General features: G+C 33.0%; 1 protein-coding gene across 6 annotated transcripts; it reads left to right on the top strand.

Annotated features, from left to right (window-relative positions):
* The first annotated feature begins 33 nt into the window (after positions 1-33).
* On the top strand, positions 34-13,704 carry LOC148239265 (uncharacterized). 6 transcript variants are annotated; one of them, XM_088194632.1, is made up of 8 exons: positions 34-75; positions 5,131-5,568; positions 7,019-7,566; positions 8,100-8,536; positions 8,605-8,771; positions 9,935-10,074; positions 10,151-10,346; positions 10,415-13,704. In XM_088194632.1, exons 2-8 carry the CDS (start codon positions 5,220-5,222, stop codon positions 10,501-10,503), a joined length of 1,926 nt encoding a protein of 641 aa, XP_088050758.1. In that variant the 5' UTR covers positions 34-75; positions 5,131-5,219; the 3' UTR covers positions 10,504-13,704. The 6 variants fall into 6 exon arrangements, with proteins under 6 accessions (XP_088050758.1, XP_088050751.1, XP_088050733.1 ...); XM_088194625.1 differs by lacking the exon at positions 34-75 and adding an exon at positions 1,198-1,347; XM_088194607.1 differs by lacking the exon at positions 34-75 and adding an exon at positions 1,198-1,334.
* Positions 13,705-13,755: the final 51 nt, after the last annotated feature.

The raw sequence follows: 13,755 nt of genomic DNA on the forward strand, positions 1-13,755 counted from the left end.
ACAGTCAGTCATAACTGACGCCCCGCGCTGGTGTGACGGTAATTAAACATTTTTCACACATTCTGCGCTAAATACGTAAGTCGCGCCCGTTAAAATTTATTTTTTAATTCGCGAATAAAAGCACTATTTTTAGTGACCATGTGCGTACATTTTTAGCGGTTTGCCATAATCGTAATTTGATTTATTATTATACCGCCGCTTTCTAACCGTGAATTCTTTACATATGTAAATATCGTTTTGAAATAAAATTGTCAGACTGCAAAATTAGAAATGGAAATCAGCAAATTAACAAGTTCAAAACTCAATTATAAATACATATGTAGATTTCGTTATTAATTGAATATTTTCTGACTAATAAAATTTGTGAATGAAAAATTAACTAAAGCTCTATTGGTACTCCCACATTTTTTTAATTACTTATTGCATTTAATTGCTAGCTATAGGTGTCTGTATTAGACTTTGGATGTATGCAGTAATTAATCATTACTTAATTGAGCGAATGCAGCACAATTATATACGCTCGAGGCCTCTTATTGATTTTATTTTTCCGTGCATATTTAAAATAATCTATCAACGAGTAAAATATTATAAAAAAAACAAACAAATTATTTTCTCCGAGAAGATTAAAAGAGGACAGATTGCCGCGAAAGCTAAAAAAAAGAATGGGGGGTCATGGAAATATTTGTTTAAAAATTATCTCGGAATTTTTAAGAAAGACAAATTCCTGAAAAAGCCAAAAAAAGTCGTCACGGAAATTTTTGTTAAACAACCATCTCAGGTTTTTCGTATAAGGAAAATTAATTGCTGAATGAGCTAAACTTAAATAATGCCATTTAGAAAATTTTTCGAGAAATCGAGGAGATATCGATATCTTTTTTAATATAATCAAATTCACTGTTTTGACCAAGAGCTTAGGTGCGAGCGAAATATTTTATAAGATATTTTATATATTTACTTAAATTTAAATTAAAGTGGCAAATTTAGTTGAAAATAGTTGTTTGTTGGTGAAGTATTACATTATTGCACTGCGTGTTTATTCCATTTGAATAAAATAAAATAACAAGTTTTGAAGAAATTAAAAAAAATTTTGTTTAATAAATTAAATGTAATAAAAGCAAGTGTTTACGGCGATAAATTATAAAAATCATAATAAATTCGTAGAAATTTTGTAACACGCACCAGACGCGGAACATCCTTAGCGGACAAATAGTAACGTCTCGGTGGTCACGTCTGGGGAGCGGCGCTGTCGTTGCCGCCTCCGACCGCCTCCGCCCCCGCCTCCTTGCGCGTCAACGTCTTTCCGAAGACAGACCCAATCCGGGACGCGATGCCTAGTGAGTTTCTACGGTAAAACCACCGCGTGCAAGATCGTCGACCCCCGATAATTGTTTTGTGAACGCCCCGACGACACATCTAAATATTTACAATAAATATTATACATCGCATAAAAAGTGGCCTCTGACTTGAAATTGCAATACTCCGATCCTCGACGATCGGAATATTGCAGAATAGACGAAGCGAATCCTTATAACGATCATAACATTAATGCGATCGAAAAGTGGCCGTGTTCCTTTTCTTCTTCTTTTCGCTCATATTTTGTGTTTCGATTTTATGCAGTCTTAACTTTTTTATAGTCGGCCATGAATGACACACGAGTCGTATTTACAAACGTCAAAGGAGGCGCCACCGTCTTTCGGTCACGTGACAGTTTTGACAGGCGGCGCTCAGTGAGTCATGGCCTCGTATGCGTCAGTTTGTCCATGAAAGCGAAATGCAAATTGCGCCTTTATTGGCGAACCGTCGCTGTGCGCCGCATCCTGATTAACGCTCGCATTTCGACTGGGTGTGTTTGTGCATACGGATGTGTCGCTGTTCAACTTCATTCGAGTATGTGTACTGTTCTAATTACGCTGCTGATTGTCACGTATAAAATACGTTTTACACTTTTTGTACCAAATTCAAAATATAAAAACAGCTGTATTTCTATAATGTTTCTAAATTATCTGCGGTCCGGTCTGCATATATATTGTGTATGATTAGTAAATTAGCATTATGCAAATTGTTTTGAGGCCGCATTGCTTTCGACTGATACATATCGATGTTCATATGTATATTTTTATCCTACGACTCGCTAACAATTATTAAAAAGAATTAATAATGGATGTTATCAAATTGCATATTTTGACTTCTATAGCAGTACAATATATTGCAGAAGGTCTCATCTTGCAACTTCTGAAATACAACACCACACTATATTTTTCTTGTTGACTGAAGTCGATTTTGTAGTAACGAGCAAACTGCCAAAGATAAAAAATTAAATTAAAACCACAAAAATACAATTTTACTGTTTAATCATTTATTTTATAAAAATAAATGATTAAACAGTAAAATTGTATCAATAATTACAAAACTTAATTGAAATCGTGTATAATCACTAATAACCAATAATCACAAAAGATATTATTTTGTGGTTGCACCCCCCTTTAGCCTTCAACACTGCTAAAATAATGAAAGACATGGAATTAATTAACTATTCAACTAGTTTACGGTCCAATTCATCGTGGCACACTATTGATCACTTTATAGATTCTTGTTTGCTCGTTGACTTGTGTAATTGATTTTTTTAGCCATTTAAGCAATATCTCCGTATATGTACAGTGATCGATCATTCACTATTTTGCGGTACCCTAGATAGTTATATACATATATAACTGAAGAAATAAATAAAAAACATTATTTTCATGTAATAAAACGTTCAATTTGGTTTAATGTAAATGTTTTCTATACAAAATAATACCAATAAATTAAAGAGTACGAAATAAATGAGCATAACAAAAAATATTTTATACTCATTTTATAAAAAAATATTGAGAGGCTCTGAATTGATTTGAATTTTGAAGCATTTTACTCGCTACGTTAATGTAGCTTAAAATATCACACTAAATTATAATACAACAAAGAAATTCATGGTCTCTAATTTTAAATGCTAAATTTTTAGCTTCATATTTTGTGTTATTGTTTTTGTCATTATCATTATCGTCGATTAATGCCTCCAATATTATTCTTTAATGGAAAAAGTGCATTAATTATTGGTTTCCACCAAATATCTGATAAAGACGTTAGTGTGATTTTAATAAATTGTTTTAATACATCCCACTAATCAGTCGAAGCAATTAAAACATTGTAGAGGTTTTGTATAATTCTGAAAAAAGATACTATCGTTTCCGCGTTCACTTTAGCACTATCAATGACCACCAAGTATGTGCCGTACATGCAACGTAAAAGAGTTGAATGTATGTCTTTGAACTCTGTTGTTTACCACGAATATTCGCTCCATTATCATATCCTTGACCGCATAATTTTTTTTAATCTAAATTTCATTCTTTAATTGTATTTAATATGTACGTAAACAAACTACTTCTATAAAGCCCAAAAAAGTTATTCTACGGAAAGCACATTATTGTGGCTCCTGCCTTTGTTTTAACTAGCAAATTATGATTTATTTTATATTTAAACTGTTACTTTTATGATAAAAAGTATGGTGGTTTTTGACTTGTTATACGACTATACACTATACCTAAACCGTATTTTGACCAATAGGAGAGTATAAAATATAAATAATAATAAATAAAAACAAATAAAATCGTGCGTCGCCGTCACAGTGTGAACGCTTGTTACCGAGCATTCCCACTGTGGCTGCTCCGACACGATTTTATTGCTTTTGATGTGAATTTTTGACTTCTGGGAAGTGATAATCGTTTTTGCGCCCTCCTATTGACCAAAATTCGGTTTGAATATACTTTGATCAACCCTCTTATATCAGAAGTCCATAGTGGTATCAGTAAGGATCTCTATCATATTTTTTAAATATAGTGTTATATCCAAGTGCAGACTAACTATGGATCAATATGCGAGATGCGACGTCCGTCTGTACTACTTCTGCTTATTTATCCCCGAGAGATTAGTTGCCTTAGTTTGTATTTTTGACTTGATCTAATGAAAGTACTTAAATTATGATTTGTTTTAGAACTTTCACTAGGCTAAGTTTGGGTTAGATATGAAATGTATGTTTCGCAACTGTCAAATTGACTTTCATAAACATTTTAGAACAGCATATAATTTCACTAGCACCTATCAGTTAAGTAATATTTTCGCTAGTAGAAATATATATCTACTGATGAAAATGTATTCGGATTTCACTAGTGAAAATATAAATTCACTGAAAAATACACATTCACTGCAACATTTATACATCGCATGTAAATAAATATATATATTACTACGTTTAGAAAAGTTGAAATCATATAATTTTACTAGCACATGGCAGATAAATTATATTTTCACTAGTAAATATATATATATCTACCAGTGAAAATGTATTCTGATATATCACTGAAATGACATATTTTTAAAAATATTTTCGGTCTAGATTCGAGACTATTTTTTAGATTTTCTTTGAGGATTTCTGGTTTAGAATCAGGGACGTTATTTCAGATTTTTCCAGTTAGCAAGTCAACGGTTGTTTTTTTATATTTCGATTTCATTAAATGGCATGCATTTTTCTGGCCGAATCCAACAGAAAGCGAATGCTTCCACTTGCCTCTCCCCAAATGACATCACTGTTCGAGAAGTGATGCATTTTTTTCAACGCTAATATATGTAATAGCAACATAAATAATAAATATGTTCCATTCACACACAGACAAAATCTACTCGATTCTTGTGGCAAAGTTTTATGGTTTTAAAGAATTTATAACCCAATTTTTTTTTTTAATTCAAGGAAATATATTACAATTAGTTTGAAAGTAAATACATACCATAAAATAAATGTCTACATTCTTGAGTCTTAATTGGCTCACTGTATATAATTGTAATATAATGTAAAATGAACCATGTTTACTGATGATGTTACCTTGAACGACGCATTATTGAAATATATCTTAACACAAACTAGAACACTCCGTGCAGTAATTTAATACCATAACCATTAACCGTTGAATACACATATTTATCAGCATTTTTATCAATACAAATTTTGATGCAATAAAAGATAAACAATATAATTTGAACATTAAAGATAAAATCTTATCTTTAAAGTTTATACTGATTTTATTTTATTTATAATTTTAGGTTCATTTTGAAGATTACAAACGAAATTAACAGTGTAGTGTTAGAGAGGATAATGGTATTTGGCAGACAGTAAAAGAGACGTTTTAAGAATGCCTGGACCTCCGCCTCCACCGCCGCCTCCGATGGGCGCTCCGCCTCCGCCGTCCATGCCTGTCTTCAGCTCCAGCAAGTCTGGAGCCGGGGACGGCAGGAATCAACTCCTGCAGTCTATAAGACAGGGCTCTAAGCTCAAGAAGACTGTTACGGTGGACAAGAGTGCGCCGTTAATCTCCGGAAAGAGTGCGAATGTGGAAAGCAGCGCAGGATCTGGAGCGGGAGGAGCCATCGGGAACGGAATCGGAGCAAGAGGGCCCCCCGTGAACGGCGGTGGTCCCATGGGCTTAGGCGGATTGTTCGCAGGGGGAATGCCAAAGTTGAAACCGACCGGACGAGGAATAGGTTTGATATTAATTTTTATTTTGCATTAGATTATGCTTTTTATCTAATTTAGTACAATATATGTCTTAATCTGTTGTAAACTACGCATTTTCTCTTTATCAATGCATGAGTTAAAAAACTTTTTATGATTAAGCTTCCATAATTTTTTATTTGATGTTAATTATACATATTGCTTTATGTTACCAAAAAATGTCATTCGCATAACGTACACAAGATTAACTGTAAATTTTTGTTTAAAAGAAAATACATATAGTTTATACCAACATGGTTTTATTAAACATATGCTTACGTCATAGTCTCACACGTATGTAATAATATTTTGTTTATTATATATCATCATCCACTGTCTTGAGTCAAAATGAGACGTTTAACCATCTGAGTTATATAAAAATTTGGATTTGTATGTACGTCCATATTTTAGTTTTGAAATGACTTCATTGTACTACTTATTTCATCTTCGCTCAAATTCATAGCAACGCATTCTTTTATGCCAGCTAAACTTGTTTATTTTTTTACACATGGCTATTGTGACAACCCATAGCCCTTTGTAGTAATTATTTCTTGAACATTCCTTAGACAGTACGCTATATGGTATCTTATACATTTAAAGTTATTTCTGCTTGTCCTTGCGCTAATACAACAATATATTTTTCCTTTGGTGGTTTATTTATTACTGAGCTGCTTTCATTGTAAATTGTTGTTTTATTAATCATTCAAAAGTTTTGATTTTTTATGGTGTTTTATAACTAAAATAAATTTCCTCTTGCTTTGTGTTAATTAGTTCATTTTAGACTTCTTTTTGACAAAAATATTATATTGATCCATTACTAAATACCCTTTACAAGCACAGGCAAACTTTGAGAATGATAGTATATTTAATTAGCCCAAGGTAGACCTCCTATTCTAAAGCCATATTGCCAAAATTGGTATATTAAAATATAAAAAATCCATAATTTATTATCAAATTATATAATTATATAATTTACTTTGTTTAGATCATCAATACACAAAAATTAATCTTTGCTACGTTTCACATGCAAGAGATTAAAATATATAATTATAGTTTGAACTCAGTACTATGAAGGAATATTGTTAATCCCTTTTATCTGACGCCATCAATGTATATAACTGATATCGTTTTTAATGTTAGTCATTTATGAATCTTTGTGATAATGCATGACCTTAGTGGTTACGATGTTTAATTTGTGGTTTTTGTTATATAATATAAATATAGATTGTGCATGCGTAATTTATATGTAACTTTTTTTGTGTTAATGCATGATTAATGTTTTCATATTGTTCTTAAATTTGCTTAACGGGAAAAAAAAAACATCACTACCGGGATAACTGCGATCGAAATTATTACACATATAAATTACGCGGTGTTACTCATTACTGATGGGATGCCCTTTTGAAAATAAAGATAATTTCTATTATTTAAATTTCGCAGTTGCAGCTCAAACTTTATCAAATAGTGTTGCAAAACCATCTTTGAACACTCAGTTATCCCAAGAGAGATCGTCTACGAAAAGTCACGGTTGGAGTCCGCAACCTGATAAAAAATCAGACATCGCACCAAAGCCGACGGCTCACAATGGCAAAAACATGACATTGCCTAATCCGAATAAGAGGAATTCGGCCCACAAATCGCAACAGAGATATCAACAGCCGAACGCGTCCACCGTGCCACAACCGCTTGCTTTGAATCAGGGTAGCCAGCATGTTAGAAACATAGTTCAGAGTAGATTCACTGCGAACGTGCATGCCGACGTGTCGCCCGTAGTCGTTGAAAAGCATAAGTTTTCCACTTTGAATAACACTAAAAAAAGTCAAATTAGTCAGTTATTAAATCAAACCCTCGGTGGGGGTGTCGCAGGGGGTAGCAAACCGGATCAGCAAGGGCCGAGGAGACCACAGGGCGCGAATGCGTCTAATAGGGCTCCTCCGCCACAGCCGCCGCCTCCTCAGCCATCTTCGTTGAAGACAAACCCTCCACAGGTATGAGCATATCACATTATATTTTTTTTAAATTAGTTAATAAGATTGTATAAATGAAAAAGTATGCGAGCACTGAGCATTCATGGCCTTAAGATTTATATGGAGTTACTTGCTCAAAAGCATTACAATGTACATTATTTCCATGTATATTTTGACAGCCCCTATGAGATAGATCTACTATGTATACAATTATATTGATATAAAACTTTTTGAATAAACTAACTGGTCTTGTGAACACCATTTTTTCAATGCATATCCCTAAAATGATGATGCGTTAATAAATAGATCATATAAGTGTAAACTGACTTATGTAAAAGCGTCGCAAGGAAATTTAATTTAACGTTTGGAAAATTGGAAAAAAATACTGAAAACAAGAATCTTCATTTTGTGATGCTTATTGCTTAAAGAGGACGATACTTTATTTGTACTGCAATGTAGCGATTTGGTTCATCTACTTCTATTCAATTTATGATTCTTAAATGAATCATCAGCGATATTATTGTGGTTTTTAACCTTATTTAAAAATGTTTCAGCCGCCACAAGAATCTGCAACTAGTCCAACCATAACACAAAGAATAACCAGCTTACACAATCAACCTGAAGAAGTCGTTGTGAGAAACGCAGTCCCAAACGCCAGCAGCTTACATAGAAACTCGTTCAAATTCGGCGCACCGGCTCCGTTGAAAATTCCTGAACCGACTGGGTGGACCACTTCACTCAACCAAGATTCCAATTACGGTGGAAGCATGCCTTCTTTAGTCCAATCGATCCCGACACCGATTGCAGTCGCTGAATCCGACACTCACTTATCAGACAGCGGTCCCAAGATAATAAGTCACGGAAAACCGAACGTTGCTCCGAAGCCTCCAGGCATTCAGCCAATCAGTGGAGGTTCAACTGCTCAATCGCCCAAAATATTAAACGCTAACGGGAGACCTGTGTCAAGAGCTCAAAGTTTCAAAGTGACAAGGTATTACATATAAAGAATAATTTATTTTATATTGTTTTTATTAATGAGCCTTTTTTCTTTATAAATAGATCTCCTCCAGCGACGCCCAATCCTGCAGATTCTATGTCTATGGGTATGATGATAAATAATGGCTTCAGCACATTGAGGCCAAACAAGATTTCACAGTCACAGGAAGCTGTGAATAAACGGCCTTTGCCGATTATTCCGAAAACAAATGCACCTCAACCTCCACCAGGTATAGAAATTATCTTTAACCCTTTGACCTGTATCGCTGTACATGCATAGTTGTCGATCTTTCACTGTTTTGTAGTACCTCAGATACTTTTATATTAACCCTTTAAACGCCAGCGACTTTTTAGTGAGCCACCTGTTATTTCTCTTCAAGGGTCAGTATCTCTTTCTAAAAATAAATATAAAATACTTGGTTTAATGATAAATGAAGCTAGTACAATACACTTAAATAATTAAAAAAATATATTTTGCAAATAATTAGTCAACTTGTTTTAAAAAATGAATTTGTAAAAAAAATAATTAACATAAAACGAACCGGCGAGTTGCTGGCGTTTAAGTGGTTAATGACAATCTAACCCTTTCACCACAGCTGATATTTTTATGCGCCATTTCGAAAGTTGCTAATATGTTGGTGAGCATCTATTTATGCTATAAGTTATTTCAATAAATTAAAGTATTTTTTAACCTTAAATTATACAAAAAAAAACATGTTAACAGGCTCAAAGGTTCAGAACACCTTTAGGTGTCTAATGCACACTCACGATTTTCTTGACGACTTCTATAAGTGTCATCCGCAGTTAAAGGATTAAATGGGCAATATATAAAATAATTGTTCCATAAAACGAATTGTTTGTGCATTACTGCCGGACATATTAAGTGCGCGAGCGAGCATTTGTCAGAACAGTGAACACCCCATGAATAACTGCAACGAATTTTTTTCCAAAGAAAAATCCAAAAATTTACCTTTAATAAATGCACAAAAATTTCTTATTTCACCCTTTGGATGCTAAACAACGATATATCATCGTTCGTCATATAAAATAAGTGCTAACAAAGATATAAAAATATTCTATCTACAATTTTTTATTATTAGAATAATAACAGAAGTGCAATGAAAAAATAATTTCAACGATTCGTAAAAATGATTATTTTCCTGTTTTTTGAGAATGTTCAATCACAAAAAACCATGTTTGAAAAATAAGATATTTATACAACGTATGTTTAAATTGTTTGCTCTTAATCTCCCTTTATAATTTTCTATCTGTAACTGCCGCATTTTCTTAATTGATACTATTATTTTCAAGCTATGAAACTATACAACTTAGACTGGATCTTCTAAAATATCTACTTTTAATGTGTTTTATGAATATTTGTTTTCTGTTACAGGATTGAGAATGCCTGGAAGGCCTTTGCGGCCACCGATGCATTGTCCACCGCCTCCTCCAAGCCGACCGACAAATCTACCGCCTCCACCTCCTCCTCCGCACCGCCATCCAGTTCCTCCAGCGCCTTTATCAAACACTGATGTAAATATATTATTATTAAATTTGCTTTAGGTTGTATATATCATTGTTATAAACGTTTTTATTTATAAATTCGCAGTTGGGACATGGTGGAAATCCACCACAACCTCCAGTGAGAGGATCTTCAATGCGCAATGTAGAAAAAGATCTAGATAACCGATTTGGGGATCGGTTTCGTACGATCAATCATTTTTCCTTCCCAGATGCATTTCTTAGAATTGAAAAAACATATTCTAGCACACTAATAGAACATTCACATTCAACAAACGCCAATGGTATATTTTTTTGTGTTGAATTGCTTAATAATAATATTTACAATGCTAATGACGACTTTTATACGCAGCTAACAAACAACAAGCTCCACCACCGCCTCCGATGATGCACATCCAACTCGGAAACAAGATGTGGCCAGACAACACGTCAGCCTGCTAGCACCAACTATCGGTCGAGCGGAAATCAGCCACATCGACCGAGCCTCCAAGTATCTCTAGAAGCCCAATTCACGAGCATATTTCTCTGCCGTCGCCTTCAGCAAAACTGCAAGACCACCAGCGCTCTACGTGGATAAGTGCCCCCATTTTACAAAACAGTACGTGTGAAGTTCTCCGTGATCCATGCAAATTATTGTGTGAAAGTTCGTCGTTACTCGCCTTGATACCGTGTTCGAGATTCGCCCCGGTCAAGTTGGAAAGAGACTTTGAAGAAGTTAAAGAGTGTGTACAACAGACTAGTAGTAGTGATACGGAAAATGTGCCTGAGTTACTGGACGACGATGATATGTGCATGAGCGTGATAGAAGGTAATCTGTTAGATGAGATAATGTCTTCGGTTTCATCACTGGAATTCGAAACTAAATCGTCTGAAGAGTCATTGTTAGATGAGCCTGTTGAAGTAATTCAAGAAGAAGTTAAAGAAATTGAGCAAACGAACGTTGAAAATTGGAACTCGGATGGCGATGACAGTTTCAAAGACGTAATAGACGCCATCAACAGGCTTTGCGACACAATGTCTTCGTCCGGTTCCGAAGATCATTGCACACAGAGTACACCGAACACATATCGTAACGATTCAGGCGAAGAGCGTTGCCAATTCAATTCTCTTCCGAATGATCCTTCAGTTAATTTTGACGACTATTTTACTAAAAGCAACGGAGATTACTATAACAGCGCTTTTACATGCAACTCGCAAGAGATCATATTTTTCGATAACAATCGAACTGTCCAAGATGATGATTCTATCGAACTCATCGAAGAGCTAGACGAGCGCGTTATTTTGGCAAATGATAATAATTTACATAGCCTAGATAATTCTTCTTCCAATGACCAAAATAATTTACCGCAGCGTGATACTAATGTTAGTGTTATTATTCCTGAAGATGCTTTACCCGAATCGCACTCTCCGAATCTTGAAGAGATACCTGCGCCTGGCCACGTGGCTGCTATGAGGATGAGATTCGAAACAATCACATGCGTCAGCACGATGCGGCTGCTGAAAAAGGCGGACGAGTGATCGCTCGAGATCGTATTAAATAGCAATAGTCTATATTTCAATTATCTATGATTAATCCTGTAGATAGTATTGTTTAAATTTTTGGATCTTAGAAATATCTACGGAAATATTCTCCAAACATATTTTTTTATCTGCTAATATTATATTATGGTTTTTGATCATCGATGATAATATAACGAATACTAGCCAAACTTTTTCAGTAAAATAACATTCAATATTTTTGCTCAAAAAATTAAAAGTTATAGATGTCTTGTTGACTTTGTTATTTTAATATTTATAATCGACGTTTCGGAGAATATTTTCGCATCATATTAATCACTATAGACTGATTTGAAACGTATCTGTAATATTTTGACGTCATGATTTTTCAGAAGAGGATCAAAGGATTCCATCTTGTCAAACTGATTGTTATGTGTCAAATGTTATATATCAATTAACTTGTACTGACTTCAGTTATATATTACTTTATTATATATGTAGGTGGAAAAGTTGAAAAAGTGAATTTTAAAACGCTCAAAAATATTAATTACATATTATATAATAAATACTACTTAGTCTCGACTTATAATTCCAAACTGTAATGGAACATTATATTAATTAATGATAGAAAGAAAGAGATACTCGTTGCAGAGTTATATATTTTTTCCTTCGGTGGTGTGTGAACGTAGCGATTAGAAGTTTGTCATTGTAACCATTGTAACGGTAATTATCATAATATAATCAATTTATAATTTATGTTATATATTAAAATGAAAGATAGTGTTACATTAACTGTATTATTATATACGCGAGTTGAAGGTTCAATTTGTTATAAATTTAACATAAAAAAGTTACCTTAATTTTACGGAATATTAATTATTTTTAATATTATTTTTATTTTGGATGGATATTTTAGTATGTAAATTCCATTGCTCACTACTAAAGCTATGATTGTTTGATTTTACCTCTTGTGGGACGAGTGATGGTTTTATAGTTAAAATTGTGCATGGAAGTGGTTGTGATGTAGTTAGTTTATTAAATACTATTTTGTGCCAGAACATCGTTCAGTGAATATACTTTTTGAAAGGTTTCGTTATTCTATCTACTATTTTATGTTCTTTCAAATAAGATTTATATAAGTTATGTTGAATCTGTCCAATTCGATCTTAAATAAGAATAGGTTGAATCGACAAAATTTACGATTATAAAAAGTCACTTGTTAACGAGTTCACGGTGCAAATTTTTAAATTTACTTAAACAAATGTAATGTTTATCCTTATAGAATATTGTAATGTTTATCCTTATAAATCTAACGCAATAATATTCAACTCGAATATTAACACATGATTGATGATAAAAAATATATCGAGCACAAAGATTATAATAATTAATTACGAGTCATTTTTTTCAACTTTATACAGAAAGATACTAGTCATTCGGCTTTCATAGCAATATTTATGTAAACGTGTATAATTAGTCTTGTTAATTTTTGATACACATGAACAAAATCGTTAAACTCCATTGTATGCATTTTAAGTTAACATACTATACGTATGTGAATATATTTTTTTAATCTGTACGATATTTTTTATTTTTTTATATAAGGTCTACAATTCAAGCGTAATGTGTGTTTACATATGGAAACGAAAACATTTTTATATTAAACTAGCTTTATTATGCAGTATTTCGTATTACGACCATTAGCGTATTAATTTGTATTGCATTTAGGGAGGTATTATTCAAAAAATAGTATTTTTTACGTTTAAATATTAGAATAATTGTAATGAAGCGATAGTTAATTAACACTTACTCTACCTTAAAGGCCTGTATTTAAACCAGAACTGACCTTTGTATATGTATAATGTAATATTATGCCTATTTAATACTGACCGACATGTATGTAGTACTTTAAGGAATCAGTGCCTATTCTTTTAATTGTTTTTTTTTCTTTTTAATTATTAGTAACACTTTTTTACATTGTTTTTATGCACATAATGGCAATATGTTGTTAAAGTTTGTACATACAGATTTATGTATTCAAGTTATTGTTGTTCGTATTATTGTAAATAGCAATGTAACTATTTAACCTGTACAAAATAAACATGATTTATTAATACATAATCCAAAAAAATAACAATTTTTAAATCGAGTTGTTTTATTTTCATATCAAATATATTGTCAATTGTCTACATAACA

Source organism: Plectrocnemia conspersa, unplaced genomic scaffold, assembly GCF_051122295.1.
Source record: "Plectrocnemia conspersa isolate PC_06_02 unplaced genomic scaffold, ASM5112229v1 ptg000001l, whole genome shotgun sequence".
NCBI lineage: Eukaryota > Metazoa > Arthropoda > Insecta > Trichoptera > Polycentropodidae > Plectrocnemia > Plectrocnemia conspersa.